Genomic DNA, 21,616 nt, shown 5'->3' on the forward strand with positions numbered 1-21,616 from the left:
TCCTATTTCATCCATACTTGCTTCAGTGTGAACTGGATTCCAATCAACAAGTCCTCATCAATTTTCTTTTATTTTTTTTAAAGACCAGGCAACCAAAATTGCTTTTGAATTAAAAATTTATGAGAATTTTTTCAGTTCACATTTAGTCTTTTTTCCTTTTACTTTCGGAAATGTTCCACTCTGACCAAGTATGTGTTTGTTCTGGGTTTGTGACTTTTAAACTTCATCCAAGTGTCTGTAAAGAAAAATGTCAATGCAAAGCCCTGCTCTTTTGCATCTGAAATGTTGAATGAGTAGAGATAAAGACATTTCTTTCTTTGCTGTTATTAACATGACCTTCATGTTTTTTCCAGTTTCATTTATATTAAACATTTTTTCTATTTTCTAATTTTGTTAATGACAGAGGGTCTCTTCTCCTCTCTCCAGCCCAGTGTGTCCTTTTTAATGGCTATGAGAGAAAGCAAAATTGTCCAGTGTACAGAATGCTGGACTGAGTATTCTTACACTTGTCTTTTGACCTTGCTCTAATCTTACTGTGTAATATTGACCTTTTGATTCAGTATAGCTGGTGTTTTCCTGGAATAATGAGTAAGTCGTGAAATAGTTGGAGTTTGTCTTCTAGAAGTGCTGTCCCGCCTCTTTGATGGTTACTGAGTGCTTTCAAAATACTTGGCTACAAGTCCTTAAAGGCTATAACGTGCCATTGAAACAAGTTGTTGCTTGTTATACTTGTTAATACCCATAAACTGTGCCTGTGCATCAGGAGAGGAGAACTGACCCTCAAGTTATAACCTTGGCAGTTCTTTCAGTCAGGCTCTGGACTAGATTTGTAAAGGTATTTAAGCATTATCCTAGTTAATATTTAAAGACCTAAAAGATTTATGCTTTGGAGACCAAATTTATTGTTTTCATAAAAGACTCTTAGTTCCGTGACATCTGCTGATTTAAAATATGCAAAGAAATGCTGAAATACCTTTGAACCATCTGGGCCAGTATTACTTGCTAAGCATTATATGCTCTTAGAAAACAGTGTGTGTCTAAATTCAGCTGCCTTGTTAAACTTGGTATCTTTCTCTGTGCTAATTTTTGGCATGTTTCCTTCTTTGTTATTTGCGACTGCTGCCTGCATAGGACCTGCTAACTAACCCCTCCTCCTGTAAGCAGGTGAGTATCATTGTCTGCTTCCTGGTCCTCTTGCCATGTGTGTGAAGGTGAAGTCCTGGACCATGGGGTCACAGCTCATGCTACTCTTTCATATGCCCTAGCACTCTGCTTTCTGAATGGGGAAGGTGGTACAAAGAACTCTTTTAGCTATATTATTTCTGTGATAGGAGGTAGTTCTTGTTCTTTCATTTGCTTATATCTCACTACTAGTGTCTGTAGTCCTCTTTTTATGATCCTGAGGAAAAAAGACCAGGGACAAAGAAGAATGCCAGTGTGAACTCTTCCTTAACTGAAGTAATACTCTCTTGAGAGGGGAACAAAGGGGTCTCTCAGAGGGCCTTTTCTCCCACTGTTCCTATTTCTGTTCTGTCTGCTTTGAACAGTACTAAAGTCTTCAGATGCACTTACTAGCCACAGACTTTCTGATAAAGGAAATATTTCTTTGCATAGAACTGGGCACTTTGGCAGAAGGATTTGTGCCATCTGAGGGGCAGAAGAGTTCCAAATGGACAGCTGAAACCCTCAGAAAATTCAGCAAAATATTAAAATGGTGTTTAGATAGAGATATTGGGTTATGCACATGTCTTTAAACTGGCCACCTCTCAAGCAAAATTCTTGGCAACAATTTTGGTAAGATTGATGCTATCAGGAAACGATTGATAGGATAATAATCACATGATCTCTGGTGGTTTCAGAAGAAATTAGTTCTTATCATGAGTGCTCAGGGAACTGTATTTGAGAAGTCTAGTCACAACTTTTGCCACATGGGGGAGGCTAACATGGCAGCATATCAAAACAAGTCAGTATGGTAGACGTAGTTCTCTGAAGTATAGATTATTTCTAGAAGCTAGAGTGCTGCCATGGTACAAGTCCTCAGCTAACCAAAATCAAAATGTATTTGAAACAAGGCACCAATGTGGTGAACACATTCCACATGTATAGTCATTTCAGCATTGAAATTTTAGCTGAGTTTTCAATTTGCAACTAAAATATCAAACCTGAAATACTCTTTGGAGCACATAATATAGTGTTATCCCAGATGAGAAGTCAGTGAAGGATGATGGCATTGGCATTAAAACTTAGTCATCTTGGCTGCCAGGTTGACACCAGCTCCAACTGTTCTTGCGTTCAGGGCTTGGGCTCTCTCACAAAAGCTAGTTGCCTCTGCCCCCTTGCTGCTCTTTTTCCGTGTCTGAGAAAATATGGATAGTCCATATGCAATCTGTTTTCCTTGAATTAAACTTGGAATCTGGCTTTGGTAAAACCTGAGGCTTCAGCTGCTTTTCCTTACACATGACTCCAAGTGAATACCTGTAAATACCTCTCTCCTCAATATGAGTTGAAGGGGATATATTTTTAGATGAGTCTAGCCCTTATGACCAAGGAGTGGGCAATGTCTGAATAGTTCAAGTTATTCATCTGTGTTGAGCCCTGTGGGTTGGGGAATTGGAAATGGCATGGACACAATTCCTTCTGGATGGCTTTAAAGAAAGCTGGCTGAACCCCTACCTCACATACACCGCCAAAGACTGAAACTTTTTTTCCCTTGGGATGGATGCTTGTCACTATCCAGGTGTCCTTGTCTGCAAATATTAGCTAGTGAGGAACAGTGAAGCTTTTAAACCAAGAGCACAGACCAGCAAGCAGCTTTCTTCCTTTCAACAGCTGCCCATCTCCATATTCCCCTATCTTCCTCCCCACAAACTGAGAAAACTTAAGAAAACTTTGAAATCTCTACATTATACTGGGGAAACTCCTCTTGTTAGTATTGTTAGATATTCTTTCAGAAATAATAAACTTACCCAATGCTAATTTTGCCTTTTTTTGGAAACACTGTTTGATATATTGAGTAACATTGCAATTTTATTTCTGCCAAGCTAGATGCTTGGCACATCTAGAAGAATTTACTGAGTGCATGTCTTCAGCTGGTGCATTCTATCTGCTTAAAAATGTCACTTTTTGTTGGTGGTGGCTCACCGCAACACTTCTGGATGTGGCTGCATGAGTCCTTTGTATATTCAGGACCAACACAGATTTGTAACAATAACTGAACAATAACTGTAACAATAACTGAAATGACAACTAGCAGCATGAATCTGTGATTTACACTGAACTCTCAAATGCTTGGGTGGCAAAATCTCTTTAGAGATTAGTCATGCTGATGTAAGTAAGCCTCGAGTTGCAGAACCTTGAGTTCTGAGAGTGAATTCTGGGAAGGGCCTATTCTGTGTGCTTGCCATGATCTGACATGTTTCCCTGAGTATCTGCTATTGCCACTCCCATGGTCAGGATGCTGGGATAGATGGACCTCTTGATCTGACTCAGCATGTTTGCTGTTATACGCTAAAAAAGAAGTCATGTTGCTTATTTGATGGGTGCATTCAAAGCTATATTATACTGGTAAATCTCAAAATCTCAAGGCCTGACAATATGGATATGTCATGAAGAGGCATTTTTAAATGGTTCCTGCAGCAGTTAGCCAGGCAAATAAAAACTAGATGGTCAGACTGAGTTTGCAAATATTTTATCTCTGTTCTATGACAAATATTCTGGACTGGATTTTCAGGTTTTTTCCAGGTGATGAGTATGGCAATGGGGTTATACAGACAACTTTACAAAAGGGTGATTTCTAAATGATTAAATGTATTAATTAGTTTTTTAAAAGAGAAGATAGTTTAAATGTAGATTTTTACCATTTAGTAAGATATATTTAGTAAGATAAATGCCATTGTGCCCTACTGTTTGCATCTCTCATATAATATGGATTGGTCAGGTCCAATGGCAGCCATTAGACATTACAAAGTGGTTTTATTGCTTGTGCTGCAGCCTTTCAATAATGCTGTGTAACCCCTGGAGGAGGCATCTGCTGTGACACCAGTGAGCTTCATCATAATGTGCCTGATTCTCCCATCACATCCATTTTTGACATTAACATAATGTAATTCTTGGTAGAGTGAGTCCAATAGGTCAGAATCAGGTCCAGCATTTGGGATCAAAGATGAGCTTATAGATGTTAATGAACAATTTCTGTTTGTCCAGTAACACAGGATCTACCCCCATGCTTTTTGCCTTTGTCTCCTTTTCTTATCATGTGGGTGGATTTTTCTAGGTTGGGATGGATTTGTTCATTACACTGAGCTAAGTCTATCAGTCTTGAGTGAGAAACATAATACTGATTGTTTTCCCTCCCTTTTGAAATACATGCAGAAAGAGATGGGCTCAACAGAAGACCTCTACCTCTCCACACGAAAGGTGAAAGAGCTCTCTGTGATTGATGGCCGGAGGGCCCAGAATTGTGTCATTCTCCTTTCCAAGTAAGTGTGCTAAGCCGTAGCTCACAGGGTGTGCCATGATCAATGCAAAGGCAAGAGGGGATGAAATTAAACAAATGGATGTGTTTCTTTTCCCAACTAGACCTGCTGTTTAATACCTGCAGAGCCTCAGATAAACCTCTCTTAGGGTATCATAAAAGCATGTTTCTCATACATATTATCTCACTTAATAAAAATATCCACACACACGTATATTGTGTGTCAAACAGGTGGGCATGAGCTTCTATCAGAAGACTCATCATCAGAAAGTGATCAGTACTCATTGGTAGATGAAAGTAGCTCTTTGGTAGTGCTTGCACCTCACTCTCTCCCCCCCATGTTCTATTTCTATAATTTGTCTCTGTTCTGTGTGTTTCTTTCTAAATGTTGCTCTGACCATCTCCCTGGAACACAGCAGAACTGAGTGTGATGTTCATTTTGGACTTGTGGTGAGAACAGTGGCAAACACAGGCATGCATATTCAAGACCTGAGATGAGCTCAGCTGGTTAGAGCATGGTGCTAATAACATCAAGGTTGTGGTTTAAATCCCTGTATGGGCCATTTACTAAAGAGTAGGACTCAGTGATCCTTGTGGGTCCCTTCCAAACCAGAATATTCTGTGAAGAATTAAGTCTTCTATTTGTAAATTATGTTTTTGAAGCCAAGAGTTGCCTCTGTATATTCCTGCAATGACTAATGCATTCAAGTGCAGTGACATCAGGGCCCTCTTTTTTTTCGTGCCTGTCTACCAACATGAGTTGGTAGAAAGGTTTGAGATCTGTCGCTGTCAGATTTGTGCAGACACTGATCAAACTGAGAAAGTTGCCTTTCCTACCAGAGGAGGGATAGCAAGGCTGGAGACAAAACCTGACAAAACTGTGGCAGTACTGAGCAGCAAAAGTGTCTCATTGGGCAGTAGAAAATACGGGTTCATGTGGATGTCAGGCTTGTCTGCTCTAGCAAGCTGATAGTTAAAGCAGGGTTGCAGCCAGACCACCAGAAATGGAGTGAGTTGTTTCCCCTGCTCAGTGAAACCTGTGGAGGCTCTCATGCTACTTATGTGGCATCAGTCAGCAGGACCCCACCATCCAAATCTTCCCTGAGGAAAGGCTTACATTTCTCTCTCTGCAGCAGTAGCCAACACATGTCTTTGCTGATGTTGGCAGCTGGCTGAGGCTGGGACAGAGGGATGGTGAGGCATAAGGACACCAGGATTTTCATGCTGTTTGACAGACCTAACTGAATTCTGTCTGGGGTTCAGATTAACTCTGTAAGCAGGTGGAGACTTTCATGGAAGAGGTAACATCATGTGTTTAGTTGGGTCGGCTGAGGAGGATCCAGGAAGGTGCTCCATAACTTGGTATGGCAGTAGATATTTATTTGTAAAAATCTTATATCTCCAAACCAAAAGCAATCTGGACAGCAGCAATGCATGTTTTTCAACATTTGCCTCCTCTGGTGTGCAAGTCTGGGCAATCTTACTGAGAAGAATTATCTCCATACAGAAAGAGAGAGGGGACAGTTTCTGTGTTTTGTCTTTCTTCTTGCTACCTCCAGCAGCAAGGTCACTGAAGCACGAACCTTGCACTTCAAGATACATGGCATGTGTTCATTCAAGGTCTGCCATGAAGTAAGTGCAACTTCAGCTGCTAGTCTGGACTCAAACCAGAGGTGAAAAGCTGTGTTTTGTGACTGTCAGCTTCTTCACTAGGAAATATCCTGCTCTTATTGTTAGCACGTCTAATATGGAGGATAGAGATTTGGAGACTGTGGTGTCCCTATGGAGCCTGCAAGTTTGCACTGTGCTCTGTTAACTTTGCTGCTGTGGTATTGGAAACACCACCTGCCAGGGCTGTCCCACTGGCTTAGATAATTTAGTGTTTGTAACAGATAGTGTTACACTCAGAATATCAGAAATATTGTTCAGGTTGGCCCAGGATTGGTATTCCTCCCCAAACTTCCCTTTTAAATGCAACCAGAAAAGCAAAAATCTTTGGGAACTAAAATAGCACCTTTACATTCTTGCCTCTTTTTTTTGCAGTTTGCTGTTATATGGTTCTAATATTAAAGACAGGAATTGGGAGGAATGACTGCAGACAATAGTTGAAAGGGCTTTATAACCCCTTAGCAGGTTTTTTCATTACCCCACATCTTCCTCCCTGAGGTTAGACCCTGAAGAAGAGACACTCCCAGACAAATCATCCCTGCACTGCATGCATTGCTGCCATGCACTTGCTGCTCCTGCAGCACAGCTCATACACGTGCGTGGGGGTGCGCACACACATGCAGTGAGAGGGGATTTAAAACTGGGGACAAACAAAAGGAGTTTCTGCAACCCGGAGCTGCAGCCCCAGATTTCAGTTTGCCACAGTATCTGCCAACAGCTGTTTCCAATTGACTCTTACTGTGCATATATCCCTGTAGTTTATTCCCCCTTTGTTTACACTAAACCGTCATGTCCTTTAAAGTAAAATAGCTGCATGGGTTGGGTTTTCTTTCCCTCCCCTACTGAAATGTTTTTGTTTTACTAACACTGTGTTAGAAGGGGTCAGGCAGAGCTCATATTTCATATGATCCAACAAGCCAAAACCTATCAAGAGTGAGAAATAGATGTCTCTTGCTTTCTTTTGCAAAGAGACTACCGCATGGTAGGCTGAAAAGAGATGAAAATTGAATTGCTAGTTGATTTTTGCTGACATCTAACAAATTCATAAACCTTCTTCCCCAATCTCATCTTTACTTCCATAAAAAGATATCTCTTTCAACTACTTGATAGTAGCATCTTTCAGTTTTCCTGCAGAGAAAGGATTAAATTGTCCCTGTTTAATAGAGTCTGATGGATCTAAAATAAAGCTCTGTTCCATAGGCCATCTTCAAAGGCTTAAAAAATCATAAGATAAGTTTCTCTCACATGACTTCCAGTAGGCCATAGTTCAACCAGGGCATGGAACCATCTGTTTGTAGTGAGTTCAGGCACCCATCAGCTTCAAATTTAGCATTCTTAATGGTGTTTCAAACATATAGTTACTTTTGTCACACTGGAAATCTGCTCTCTCATGAATTTCCTGATGTCTTCAGTTTCCTCCAGGCTGGAGTTTTGTTGTCAGACTTGTGTGGTCTGGAAGAGTCATTCCAGATCCTTGTGTTTCCTTGCTTTCACCTGGCAGCTGGAAATTTCTCTGACCTCTCTCACCACTATGGCTTCTCCCTGCCTCCATTACTTAAGTAGTTGATAATATTTTTGCTGCTCTGTTTCTGTAGTGTCATTGCTTTAAATGTTCTTGCAGAACATGCCCAAGATACATATTTTTCACTGTCTTGCTCTTTGAAATGCTCTGGAGAGACAGTTCTTTGAGACATCTTGCTTGGAAGAAGGCTGAACTTACGGAACTTCTTTGTGCACGTTGTTTTGCATGATGTCCAGCAAAATAATTATGTCAGTGTTCTTCTGAATAATGTGATGAGTTTGTTATTTCTGTGGCTCAGTGAGTTGGCAGTAACCTTCTCAAGAGGCTGGAAACAGTAGGCATGCTAGCAAAATGTCATAAGACCAGTAGTAGCGAAAAGCAGAATCTGGCTACACAAGAATAGTTTTAAATGTGAATGTGATATCAGACAGGTACTAACAGGCAGGTTTATCAAATGTTTGTGGCTTTGTCAATTCAAACATCAGTAAGGGAGAAGAAAAAAGGGTTGGGCAGAATTTCCAATGAGAATGCAAAAGAGATAAACTATTTTTCTTACATCACTGTGCCTCCTCAGTGCTGTTAAACTGTTTCAGTTGAGACGTTAAGGGGATGAGCTGTTCAGCCAATGTCACTCTCTGTGTACCAGCTTTGCACTGCCCCAGTGCCTGTGTGCCTTTCTGCCATGTGACAATTCAGGGTTCAGCCTTGTTTTAAGGTGAATTTGAAGCAGTGTGATATTCTGGGGTACAGATCATATCTTGATGCAGAAAGAGCTGATTGGACTCAGCATTCCTGTTCCTCAGTGTGCTGTGTTGAAAAACACTGGGCAGTAACCAGTGCCTGCTGGGTTCCTGGAGAGATTTTTTGGTTTTAAATAAAGGCCCACAATAAATGGCTTTACCTGCTATGCTGAGTCCATACTCCAAGGCAAACTGAACACTTTAGTCAGTGCCATCCTGTCTGAGATCGCAACTAGAAACCTGAAGGTAGGGTTGTGATAAAAGATGAACTGCTGCCTCATCAAATCTCATGGTAATTTGGGGATTCCCATATTTGGTTCTGCTTTACTCCTCTTGGCTCAGAAAGATAGTTATCCCCAGATCCTTCTTGGAAGGTAGTTGAGAGTATTTGAATGCAAAGTTGCTTGGTTACTTGTGAGATTTTGCTGAAGGACAACAAGAAAAGAAAAGACTGTTTCTTTCTGTATTTGCCAGAATACTTCCACAGTGATGTTCTGAAAAGGCATTGGTGGATTTTATTTTTCCCTAACATGTTGATATAATGGTGTAAGATGTACCTGGTAAAATGTCCCATCTGTTGTCCCACAAAAGATAAAGCACTGTTGTCTTCACTAATGATATGAGGGGGCAGCTGACATAAGAGGATGTGGAAAGAGTGGCTGCATCTTTCTGTCCTCTGGCTGAATGTGCAGTTAGACCAGCCTGCCTCCTGAATGCTGCTTCTGAGAGGAGGCCTTTACAGGGTAGTGACAATCAGTATTCCCAATACGTAGATATGGAAAAGCCTGCACTTTGGGAGCTGTACAGAGCCTTAGGAGAGCTCAGGATAAGTTAGAGAAGGCTTGTGTCTCAGTCACAAAGTTCAGGAATTAATTAACTAGCAACCTGTGTGAAATGACTGTGGAGATGGAGTATTCTGCAGTCACTAAAGCTAAGATTTGGGTGAGCTGTACAAACTGGCCTTAGGACGTAGCTGAGTATGAATCAGTGCCTGTCGCTGTCATAGCTACTACTATTGACATCTGTTGGGAGCACCGTAGTTCAGCAGGAGTTATAAAATGTCCTTGATACATGATAATCAGTCCTCTTCTCCAAGGTAAACAGAACAGTGGGTCTGTGATCCCTGTGGTATGGGAACTTAACATAGTTGAATTTCTCTGTTAGTGGGAAAGTATGCTTCCTTCTCAAAAGCTAGGAAAGATCCAAGGAACAAGCCAATGATGTAACTCACTTTTTCCTTGGAGGGGGAGATGGTTAATGAGTGACGAGCATTTTGCATTGATTCATGGGAGGGAGAAACAGAGGGGGTAGGTTACTGTGAGTTAAATCAATGGGTATATTTAAGGAGAAAAAATGACCAAGCACTGGGTGTCTGTAAGGGAAGTTGATGTAAAACTGCAACATGTCTCCCAGGCATGTTCTGAGTCAGGCTGCCGGCGCTCTCCAAGAGGACGAAACAATAAACCACTTGATGTCTGCAAGTGAAGCTGGTGTTAAATCAGTCGAGGTGTCCTGGGGAGATTAGTGATGAATTACTCTGCAGAGTCAATAGAGATTATTTATGACGCCGGAGGGGATAGCAGGAGGCAGACTAAGTACCATATCAGAAGTTATTTGGTACTTATTGAGCTTTACATTGCTTGAAGATGACTCAAGCAGTTGGACTTCCATATACTGCCACCAGATGCATGGGTGAGGGAAGAAGGAGGGAGTATTCTCAGTAAAGATCCTTTTCCTTCCTCATCTGGCCAGTGTCAGGCTCCTGTTGAACAAAAACAGGCAATATCTGTGCTATGAGTGAATGTGCTGCAGCTGAGCAAAGGGGCACTGTATTTTGTTCTGGTCACATTTACTTCCTGCATCGTGATTCCAGGATATGTAATTTCGAGAAGTGTAAGGCAGTGGGAATACAGCCTGAATTGTATGCTGTTCCAAATTGAGTTACCTCCGGCAGCTGGAGGAAGAGTGCCTGGATCTGCAAAGCTTGTAAGAAAGTCATTGCAGCTTTCCAATAGATACCAAAATGTAATTTCTGTAGTGTAAATTTTTGGGCCATAATTCCACTTTAATTTTGCTCTCTCATATGAGTTTTAGGCTCTGAGGGATGCCTCTTTTCATTTTCAAATGGAAAGATTTTACGCATCTGCTTTAGGTTCTTCTTTAATCAGTTCACCTGCTTCTGTTTAAAAGCAGCACATCTGTTTCACATTACTGCTGGCCATCTTTAAGATCTGCTACATGGCTGGGCATGAGTTTTGAAAATACAAGAAGAATCACTTGATTAACAATTCTTTGGCTGGTTATTCAGACAGTTTGTTAATGGGAAGATCTGTGTTTTGTGTCATTGTTGCTTTTGAAAGGCATCCTGTGCCAGAAGAAGAACAAACCTATTTTGGAAGAGTAAGATTGTTCTGCTGTAAGTCCTTCCGTACTAGTAATTAGATTGGTAATAATCTAGGATGTACACCTGCAGGCACCATGACCCTGTTGCAGTCCTGTAAATGACCAAGTTAAACTGCTTCTCAGCAGGGGACTGGCAAGCTTTCTGCTTTTCTCTAATGTGGGCTAAACCATTCAAACCAGATGTTTTTCTGCTGATGGCTGGCGGGGCACAGAATCATCCAAGAAATCAAAGTGTTTGTATAACTCTCTGTCCTTGGGGCTCTCAATTATTTTTGAACAGAAGATATTTTCAAGTGTATTTAATGCTGATGAATGGCAGCAAACAGAGAGCTTGGAATCCTTAGGCTTCTGGACAGAACAGCAAGATCAGTGGTAATATTTGCAACACTGTTGTGTTGCTGTACCTCAGACCTGTTTATTTGGTCCTGTTTACTGCATCCCCAAACACACACAGAGGTACTTCCACTGTGTAATAGGTGGTCAGTGAGTAGTTGCTCGAGTTATTTGCATGGAAAACATATGAAAACGCACCCTCATTCTTTGTGGACTCTGTGAAAGTAGCAACAAAACCCCTCCACCCTGGTGTTAATGGGTTGCTTTATTTCATTCCCTCTCGCAGACTGTGTGCCTGTGTTACAAGTTAAGTCTAATCTGCAGACTGCAGATTCTGAAAAATGCGAAGGTGCTCTCTACAGGAAAAATAATCAGCAAAATGTAGCACTTTAAAAACTTCAGGTACCAAATTGTTTGGGCATGTATCTGTGTGTCTCCTAGGGACCAGGGCAACAGCCACCAGTTTTAGCCCTTCTCTGGTCACAGTGTTTGACCAGTTCAGTCACATTGCCATGGACTTTACAATTCGCTATTTAAGCCAAAAGTAACACTTCCACTTTCTGATTGAGGCTGTAGAGTTTTATGCAGAACCTCATGTACTGAAGTTTGTTTTTCTCATCCAGTGTCAAACTAATGACCTGAAGTAAAAAGTTTCCAACCTTTCCATTGTAAAACTATTAATCCTTATATCTCATCTGAGCATGACCCAATTATGAAGCTTTTCTGGAAATTCAGTTCTTTATCTTGCTTAGTTGGTATCAATTTTCCCTCCTTGTGGAAAGATTACATAATGACCAGCTTGGAACACAATAAGAGTAATTAGTTCAGAGATGTAATACTTACAAGATTTCAAATGTCTGATTCATATTTTAGTTTCCAGCTGTTGGTTATATTGGGCAATATTAAAATATTTTAAGTGTCTTATATTTAGTAATATTTCCTGTCTGTAAAAAAAACCCTTTTCTTTTTGCTTTTACCATATTTTTCCAAAATGTGATTCTATCCAAATGGCAATATGAAATTTCAACATGGAACTTCTTAGCACTGAAGACTAAAACATTTTACTTCATGCATCAGCCTCTTATTTATATTTGCATTTTCTCTTTCTACTGTTAATTAATTATATTGAGAGTAGAAAGTCCGTGGAGACTGTAGACTTCACTCTTCAAAATTTTTTTTTACACTCTACTGTTTCAGTCCCAAAATTGAGATTTTCTTGTGGATAGCTTTTCCTTTATGGTTCACTTCAGTATTTCCTACTCTCCTGAAATGACTGAGTATCATGGCTTGGGGTTGGTGCATTTCTTTGTTGACAACAAAGAGGTTGTCTGAGAACAACCAAGTTCATTTCAGGTATCCATCAAGCAACATCTTGGTAATGACAAATTTTGACTCCTCCTGATCTGTCCTGTATTTCAAGTGGAGACCTTGAGACTTCTTTTCTTTATTGATTCTGTGTTCAGTTATAGCTGATGACTCCTACTCATTGTACACAGATTGACTCGAGTAGGTGGTAAGGAGAGTGTGGTCTTAGTACCTCAGATAACATTAAAAAGCTCTTGGTTTCAGAACTTGTTGCACAATATGAAACATGCTTTTGCAGATGCTGTCTGTTCCTATGTCATCTGTCATTGCTGACAGAGTGAATTTACCTAGCACAAGCAGTTTTCTTGCAAGAAAACTGTTTCTCAGTGAGGGAGTTTTCAGTCCCATTATTTGTTGCTCTGGGAGATGCTTTAATATTCACAAGTCAGGATGTTACATGAGCTCACAGTCAGAAGTCACACGGGCATGAAGGCTTTTACTATGGCAAAAGAACTTAATAAGGGAGGTATCCAGTATGGGGGATCTTGGAAGTACTTTTGATCTATGAGGACTTGATTGTTATTAATCACCATCTGATTTTTGATGTGTGCTTGATTAGCTGAAGAGGATAAAAATATATAATCCAGAAAACCTTTGTATTTAGAACTGACTTATTCCTCTTACTGAATATTCTAGAATAGCAACTTGACAGTAGAGCTTGCTATGGTTGTTTCATGCCTGTTTAGTGCAGCATTTCAGGCTTCCTACTTTCTGAATTGTCAGAGTCACTTAAGCTTTGCACTAATGGCACAATGCTGATATTTTTGAAAGGTTGAAGCTGTCTAATGAAGAAATCAGACAAGCAATCTTGAAGATGGATGAACAAGAAGACCTAGCGAAAGATATGCTTGAGCAGGTGAGAAAGATTAAAGTCAGATATAACTTATTTTTAGGTTCTTCACTGCCTTTTCTCAAGTGGATGTATGTACTGGCACTGCTGTTTTCCTGCACATGAGAACTTGGCTCTGTCATGTCAGTGGAGCTGCACAGGAGAGCATGAGAAAAGTATTTTTCCCAATGTTGTCGGGTATATCTCTGTCATGTAACTATTTCTCTTCTTGGTGCAAAATTTGCATTATTATAGGTGGTATGAGGTTTCTTTTTATGTCCTCTCTTTTCCATAATTTTTCCCATCTCTACTTTTTCCTGCTGATTATTTATTGTTGCTGTTGTTTTCTTCTTCTCTTTTCTTTTTCTTCATCTCCTTTCTTTACCTGCCTTTTCTATCAGGAAGTGCCAGGAACCAGGCCATGTAGGTCAATGGTTAGAGCCACAACTAGAAGGGATCTCACAGGAACATTAGAAGGGGAGCCAGGGACTTCCATCCCCAGCACCTGGTTGACTGTATAACTTGTGAGGAAAAAATCCCACAATTACACCACCATTGCCCAATTTCTATTTATAGAAGGTGACAGATGATGCTTTGACCAAAGAGACATTTGACAAAGTTCCTTAGGAGTGTGCAAAACATTATAATTATGAACTCTCTAATAAATGTGATTCCTTCTTTCTGGGCAGTCACGGTGTTTAATCATGCACAAAAAGCTTTTCCATTTTGTAAATTTATGGAGCCTCCTTGTCATGTTATCTGAATGACTGCAGCTGTTCCAGAAGTCACTGCAAGCTCCTGATGCTCCATACCTTTGAAAATCACAGATCTGCGGAATGCAATAAAGCATTAACAAGTGGTAAAAGGCAGAGTGCTTCATATGCCTTGTGAGTGGTTTTTGTGGGTGTGAGATGAGGCTGTGTGCAGGGCAGTATTTATAACCATATTAAAACACAGCTACCAGCAAATCTGTCAAAAATCTGTCCAAGTATGAGCTTTTAAGGTCAGCATATGAATAGCAGCCAGTGTCAGACGCATATCCAGTTGTTTGGTTATTGTTTATTGTTTCAGCAATGTAGGGCATACCCGAGAGAGATAGATGAGGCTTTGTGTGTACTCTACAATAGGCATGATGGGTACTTCACTCTGTTTGGGACACATCCTGCTTTTGTTTGCACCAATCTAAACTCCAAGTAGTGCTGTGGGAATCAAGCTCTCTCTGTACTTCCCCTTGGGTAAGTTGCAGTAGCACTTGGCCTTTAGGATTTTGAAATGGGAAATTCCCCATAGAATTAAAAATTAATTTTAATGGGGTCAGTGAAGGATAAAATAGAACAGCAAGCAAAGGTTTAGAAGAGGTCAGTTTTGTAGACACAGCTGCACTTTTTTGAAGTTATGGTCACATGGCTGAGTCAATGTAATGCTTCCCAGTGGTAGTAGAGAAATCTGAGGGCTCTCACTCCACCAGGGTTTGTTTGTGCTCCTCTGTCCCCCTCTCATTTTCCTTGGATCTCACATCTCAGTGTTTGGTTTGTGTCTCTCACTCTAGCTACTGAAGTTTGTTCCTGAAAAGAGCGATACTGACCTGTTGGAGGAGCACAAACACGAAATTGAGCGCATGGCCCGGGCGGATCGTTTCCTCTTTGAAATGAGCAGGTCTGTTTGATACATTACGGGATAGTGCACACAGGACTTCTTGGAAGCAGCTGTAATTGTTATTGAAAATGGATCATCTGGCACTGCGGGGGAATTTGCAAGATTGTGGGCCAGCATTATACCCTGTGTTTGCCAGAAGCCTGTGAATGTTACAAATATTTCTGTTCATGACACAAACTTTATTGACAAGAAGCACTCTCTCTGCATAAGGGCTTGTGCCCTGACAACAAGCAGAAATCTGCCTCCTCTGCCTAAATTTGTTCACAGAAAGGAATGCAGATACAAGTACCGATGTAGTGTAGCCAGTGGTCGGGATTTCATATAGATCCCTTTTTCTGTTAAGCTATCTCATCTCCTCATACTCTGACCCTCTTTCTTGTTCCAATTTTGCTACACCCCTGCTGAGGATTAACATTTTGTTCTGCTAATTGAGGTGTAGCTGGCATCTCCTATGACTATATTTTGAATATAGTGGCAATTCTTCTAGCTCCTTTTCAGGTGAGAGCAAAATGTGACTTGAGGTCCACCATTTTCATAACAAGGTTGATTATCTAGTGTTATCTGTTTAAACTATGTCCATAATCCCATGCCTTGGCTGCATGGTACGGGACTTCCAACCATTAGATTATGTGGGGAGCGTACTGGCCCAGGGCTTCAAGAGCTCCAGTTCAGTGTTGGCTTTCCTGTGCCCTTCATGCAGGATTGACCACTACCAGCAGCGGCTGCAAGCATTATTCTTTAAGAAGAAGTTTCCAGAGAGGCTGGCAGAAGCAAAACCAAAAGTGGAAGGTATGGTTAATAAAGCTTTTTCTAAGAGTTGGGCAGAGGGGTAGGGAAGGTAAAGAGAGGCTTGTCTTCAAAGGAGATACTGTTACATGCATGCTATGTTTGTAGAGCCAGTGAGCCCAAGGCATTTTGTATCCTAAGAAATTAGCTCTGACACTCTTCTTTCACCCATTGACTTAATAAAGTCTGTTCCATGATTGTTACACTGTAAATATGACCTGACAAATACGATAGTGTGTTGTCAGGCTGTGCTGAGCTGCCAAAAACTTCCACAGCCTTTCTGTGCAGGTCAGCCTTCCCTTCTCACCCTCAAGTCCTTGCACCTTCCCTCTTTAAAGGGCACTTAGAGTAGATACTTCAGGACACTGATGCTCTGGGAATGTGTAACCCAGAGCCAGGGAAGGTGTGTGGTTTCTCTACCACATCCATGGTTATTGCAGAGAAGAAGTGATCTACATTTTCAGAAGAGCTCAAGCCTTCCCTCTGTTCTCACTGGCTATGCTTTTAGAGTGTGAGGTAACAGGAGAACAGCCTTGGTCCTATGTTGAGAGGAGCTTCCTACAAGTTTGATGTAGTTCATTTTCCTTCCGGTTGTCCTCATTCTGGGGGTGTGTGGGTGCAGGAAGGACAGCACACAGACAGTGTTGTCGCAGTTTTTGTACAAATGGTATCCAGGGCCCAAGCAATTCGAATTATGAGCCCAAGCATGTTAAAAACAGCCGCTGTGCAGTAACTTGTTCTTTTTTCTCTCTCTTCAAGCCATTCTTCTGGCATCCAAAGAACTCATCCGAAGCAAGCGTTTGAGGCAACTCTTGGAGGTAGTTCTTGCCTTTGGGAATTACATGAACAAGGGCCAAAGGGGAAGTGCTTATGGCTTCAAAGTCTCCAGCCTGAACAAAATTGCGGACACCAAATCCAGCATAGACAGGTGGGGTGAAAGGCCATAAATAAGTTGGTAACTGTGCTGCTGCATCTCTTAGCATAGTAGTGAAAAAATGGGTTTTTGTTTGGTTTTTTCTCTGTAGACAATTGAAAATCATGTCTTATTTGGTATTTAAGTAGTGCTGTTCACTCTTAAAGATTCTGCAGCAATTAAGACCAGCTATTAACACAGCAACCAAATTCTGCTGATTCTCTGGATAATGCACATCTGATGTTGGATTGCATTTCTGCAACCTTATGCATAGATGACAAAATGTATTTCACATAAACTGAAATAAGTCTGGGGAGGAGGAGGATTTCTAGGGAATTTTCTCTTTCTACCAAAGTTATATGGCCATGGTTTTGCAAAAAAAAAAAAAAAATTAAAAAAATCTGAGCACAAATTTATGTCTCCTGTGAAACATGGAGTATGTTTCTGATGCAGGACTGTCACAGACACTTTCTCTGTGTACACCACTAATGAAACCACAAAGCTCACAGAGACTCAGAGAGAGTGACCACATAACTCAGAGAGACTGATCTTGGTTGTATTTTGGGCAGATAAGGAAAACAGTTGGCTTGGGAATGTGGAGCTTACTGTTCATTGACATGGACTGCAGGTCATTAGAGTCACTCTGTGTTTTGCCCAATATCCCCATACTGGTTCTGGAAATTATTCCAGCTGAACTGGGCAGAGAGTATGACTTTTGGACTCTAGCGCCACTAAGGTTTTCCTTGGAGAAAGGAAACTCCTTAGAGTAAGAACCTTGCAGGTTCTTACTAACTTGCACCTTCCTTGAATTTTAAGACCTGCTGAGACCATAGTTGTGGTTAAATTACTTCAGGCTGTGACAGAATGAATGATGGCAGTAAAATATCATAAGAAATTCATCCCTACCTAATAGAGTTTGAACTAACAGAGTACTGTTCTGACTACCAAAATGTCCTTTTCTGTATTATAAGGCTAACAGTTGTATAGCTAATGTTGAACTCTTTTTTGCCTTAATGTAGCTTGACTTAATTTTCCATATATTAGATGTCCTGTGCAGATTCTGTTCCCGCAGCAGTTCCCAGCCCCAAGGCTCCAGCAATCTGAGTGAAGCAGCAGCTATCAGCTACCTTCCCTGTCAGTTAACCACATAACATCCACCTAAAGTAGCTGTTATGGCTGTCTGTTCTCTTTACATGCAGAATTCCTTGTTTACTTTACAGATTTCCTTAAACCCTGTCCTGCATCCTTCCTACATCTCAATTCTATCTGCTTCTACTTGGGCTGCCATTGGTTTTGTGTTAGCGAGCCTGACCACTACACATAAGCTCAGCTGTTTCATTACTGCAATAGTTTTCTCTGTAACTTTTCCAATCTTCAAGAACTTTTTTCTCTTCTTAGTCAACTCTGGGTTTTTTTTATCCCCATATTGCCTCTGAGGACAGCTTGCTTCTCCCTTAAAAGTTAATGTCCCTTTAGTACTATTACTTGTTTATTCTCTGAAGTATCTGGTGACAAATATTATACTGTGTTATGCAATTTTTGTTTCTATTACACCATCTATGCACATGGATGGCAGCATGCTGGTGTTCCCAGAATAAATAAGGATACATTATATTGCTTGAGGTTTTAGGAAGGATGGTTCATAAAGAACTAATCCATTTCAGTCCTCTTCACTTTTCTTTCAGTAGCACAGCTGCTAACTGCTGATACATTGTTTATTTTGTTCAAACAAGCACATTTCCTACCCAGATATTTTTCACTGATTTGTCACAATCCCTTCACCATCCTTTCCTTCTCATGACCATCTTCCTTCTCACTTCTACCTTTTCTTTTTATTTTGTTTTCTTTAGGAACATTACACTCTTGCACTACCTAATTATGATCTTTGAAAAGAATTATCCAGATATCCTAGATATCCAGTCTGAGTTGCAGCATCTTCCAGAAGCAGCAAAAGTCAAGTAAGTCCAGTGCTATTACTTCTCAGAGCTGGAGTTCCCAGCAATTTTTGTTAACTTAGTTATATTTTTTTTTCCTCTCTGTCTTCTAAACCCATGGCCAGCCTTACAGTTGTAATGCCCTTGTTGTACATAACAGAGTTGATAGCTTTACTTAGATATTCCTGTATTTACTTTATTTCTGAATCAGACATTCTAACTAGGCTGGCTGTTGCTTGTGATTCACCCACCATGTTCTATGGTTGTTCATCTAAGTGTGCTATTTTTAATGGGTAATTGCAAGTTTGTTTCTAAGATAGGGTCAATTAGGCACAGAGGCTACAGTAAATCTTTTTCAGCACAATTGTTCGAACTTTTGCATGTATCAGTCTTGCACAGAAATATGGAAAGCATCATACTTTCTGCAAAAAAGTCAATGGTCCACTTTTGGAAGTGTTTGTGAAAAATGAATACAGAAGCCATCCCCAAAATACATACTGTTTTTTTTCTCTTTTCAAAGCACTGCTCAAAAAATATTATGCATAATATTTACCCAGACATGATTCATTGTGTAAGGACCTAGACCAACTAATGAAAGACAAGTGAAAAATTAATGTGTTTTCACACTTAAAAGGCATTCATATAAGCTTTAGTGGTGTTTTTGAGATGTAAGCTACTACTCCCCAAATATTTGGAGGGGATGCCTGCTGATTCATGAATAGGTACTCATTAGTTATCTGGAAATTAAAGACATATTTTGTTCACAAGTCCTAGAAAAAAAAAAAAAGAAACTCATATTTATATATGATGAGCAGACATTCAGTGTAACATTTGTGTCTAGGGAAGCATGTATGAACATTAACAGTATGTTTCTATGCTCAGTTACAGTGTAAGCTGGCCCAGACTACCATATGGTAGAAGTGCAGATGGAAAAAACAATGTTTGAACTGTGAGAGAGGAAAAAAAAATCACATGTAAATGTACTGCTAATGGGATTTAGTAGTTATGTGGTGTAAGAATCATATGTAGAGATAATCTGAGACTGCAGTGATGTGTGTGCTAAAGCTGTGCTCCTTGCTTGTGTGTCAGCTGATCACTGCAAGCTGGCTGTGGGGCATACACTCCTGGTTGAAGGGTCAGGCACAGCTTGCAGGGTAGATTTTCTGAGGGCAACCTCCCCTTTCCTTCCCAGGAAAATCCCAGTGTTCAGTGTGACCGCAGGCAAGCAGGGTCTGCCTCATTTTACGTCTTACATACAAAAAGTAGCACAGAGCATCAACAGATTCCCCCCTTCCCCTCATTTTGAGTCATCTGGCATGGCTGGTGCCAGAGGCCGGATACCAGACGTGATGGGCCAGTGGTCTGTGCTGCTGCACAGTTCCTGTACCCCTGTGTAACACTGCTCTTTTTGTTTTATCTGCTCTGCCTCTGTCTCCTGTGCAGCCTGGTAGAGCTGGAGAAGGAAGTCAACAACATAAAGACTGGATTGAAAGCTGTTGAAACTGTAAGTATCTAAAGGTTTCCCAAAGTGCCACACTTACAATATCTCTCTCAGAATCAGGGGCACTATATATTTTATGATAAGATAAAGTGGGCTTTCTTTTTTCATTCCTTTCCATTCCATTCCAGAATGCATTAACCAAGAAAAAACAAATAAAAGCTTCTCATGTGGAGCTCCTGCTGATGATCTTAGCAGAGTTAAGGCTAATGAAAAGCTTGTTTGATCTCAACCTGGAAAGTAAAAGGACAGTTTGAAAAATGGCATGGACTGAAAGAAGAAATAAAATTCATGCTCTTTCTTACTGAGGGATGAATGGCTGCTGAGCAAGTGTTTCACATGGCTCTTGGAGTAGTAGTAAGCAGGTAGTGCTCTGTTATATGCAACCCTATCTTCTATCCTAAGCACTCCTTGGGAAGGCAAAGGGAAGATAGAAACTAGTTAACAATGAAGAAGCTGAGCTGGCAGGCAAAGCAACAGTGGTGGATTTTTTTCTGCTACTAATGAAAGCTAGTTGTTGGAAATTGCATTGGGTGATTTCTGTGCAAGGATTACCTATTTACAAGGGACTAACACAGGACCCTCCAGTCCTTCTCATTCACCATGAGACAAGACAGTGATGAGTTCATATTTCTTTCATGTGACCTGAATTTGCTTTTGCCTCTGGGCTAGAGGAAGGTATCTTTGTCCTGTCAGTGGCCCCCAGGCTGTCTGGCTGTTGCCAGCAGTTCATCGTGTAATCAGCCAGTGAAGAAAAAACCCCATACTTTCCCAACCTTATTTCTGGACTGTTGGGTTAAGGGAGAATGCAGCAATGAAAAGAAATACTGCTCTATACATGGAGTACAGTGTTTGGGAATTAAAAGAACCTGTAAAGGGAAGGCTGACATGGAGTTCATGACATGAAGAGAGGCCCAGTTTTCGGCTGGGACAGACAATTCCGCCTCTTTGAAATGTGAGTAGCTAATTCTGTTTTGCTTTCTTTCATCAGATTATTCATCCTTTTGCCTTGACAGCTGATTTTTCTTCTCTTTTCCATACATTGGGTTCCATGGGCAACCTCTCCTTCCCATACAATCACCATCTTCCTGCCTCAGTCTTCTTCCTGCCATAGTATTTTTCTTCTGAGGCTGCCAGCACCTCCCAGTCTGCTTGCTCAGTTTGTGGTTTTCTGGTGTGTGAAAAGCAGCACTATAGCAACAATAGAAGATCACTGTCAGGTGGAAGGGGGAGGAGGGGAAGGTGTGATTCTTGATTCTATTCCAGTGTGTTCTCACCACAATTTTGGCTCCAGTGACTGGTGTTTCTTCAAGGCCCCTGAAGAATAGAAAGCTAAAAATAGTTTCACAGTCAGATGTTCTTAAAGGTACTATGAACCATTTGGCTTCCTGGATTTCCAGCTCACTTTTATGTAAAAATAAGATGCATTCATTTTCAAGACATTCATGCAGCTGTTGCCTTTGTGTAGGATGCTTCCAGAAGGACAGATAAGTAA

The 21,616-nt window shown here is 40.8% G+C and overlaps 1 protein-coding gene across 5 annotated transcripts in view; it reads left to right on the top strand.

Moving 5' to 3' along the window:
* Positions 1–21,616, top strand: part of DAAM2 (dishevelled associated activator of morphogenesis 2) — a 199,500-nt gene that overhangs the window by 159,973 nt on the left and 17,911 nt on the right. For 4 of the 5 annotated variants that reach the window (XM_038132377.1, XM_038132378.1, XM_038132375.1 and 1 more), the window contains 8 exons: positions 1,132–1,164; positions 4,372–4,478; positions 13,277–13,361; positions 14,884–14,990; positions 15,691–15,779; positions 16,536–16,704; positions 18,540–18,647; positions 20,067–20,127. In XM_038132377.1, the coding sequence (XP_037988305.1) occupies positions 1,132–1,164; positions 4,372–4,478; positions 13,277–13,361; positions 14,884–14,990; positions 15,691–15,779; positions 16,536–16,704; positions 18,540–18,647; positions 20,067–20,127 (759 nt within the window). The remainder of the gene's footprint in view (positions 1–1,131; positions 1,165–4,371; positions 4,479–13,276; positions 13,362–14,883; positions 14,991–15,690; positions 15,780–16,535; positions 16,705–18,539; positions 18,648–20,066; positions 20,128–21,616) is intronic. The other variant, XM_038132380.1, reaches the window with a different exon arrangement.

This window comes from Motacilla alba, chromosome 3, assembly GCF_015832195.1.
Source record: "Motacilla alba alba isolate MOTALB_02 chromosome 3, Motacilla_alba_V1.0_pri, whole genome shotgun sequence".
In the NCBI taxonomy this organism is placed as follows: domain Eukaryota; kingdom Metazoa; phylum Chordata; class Aves; order Passeriformes; family Motacillidae; genus Motacilla; species Motacilla alba.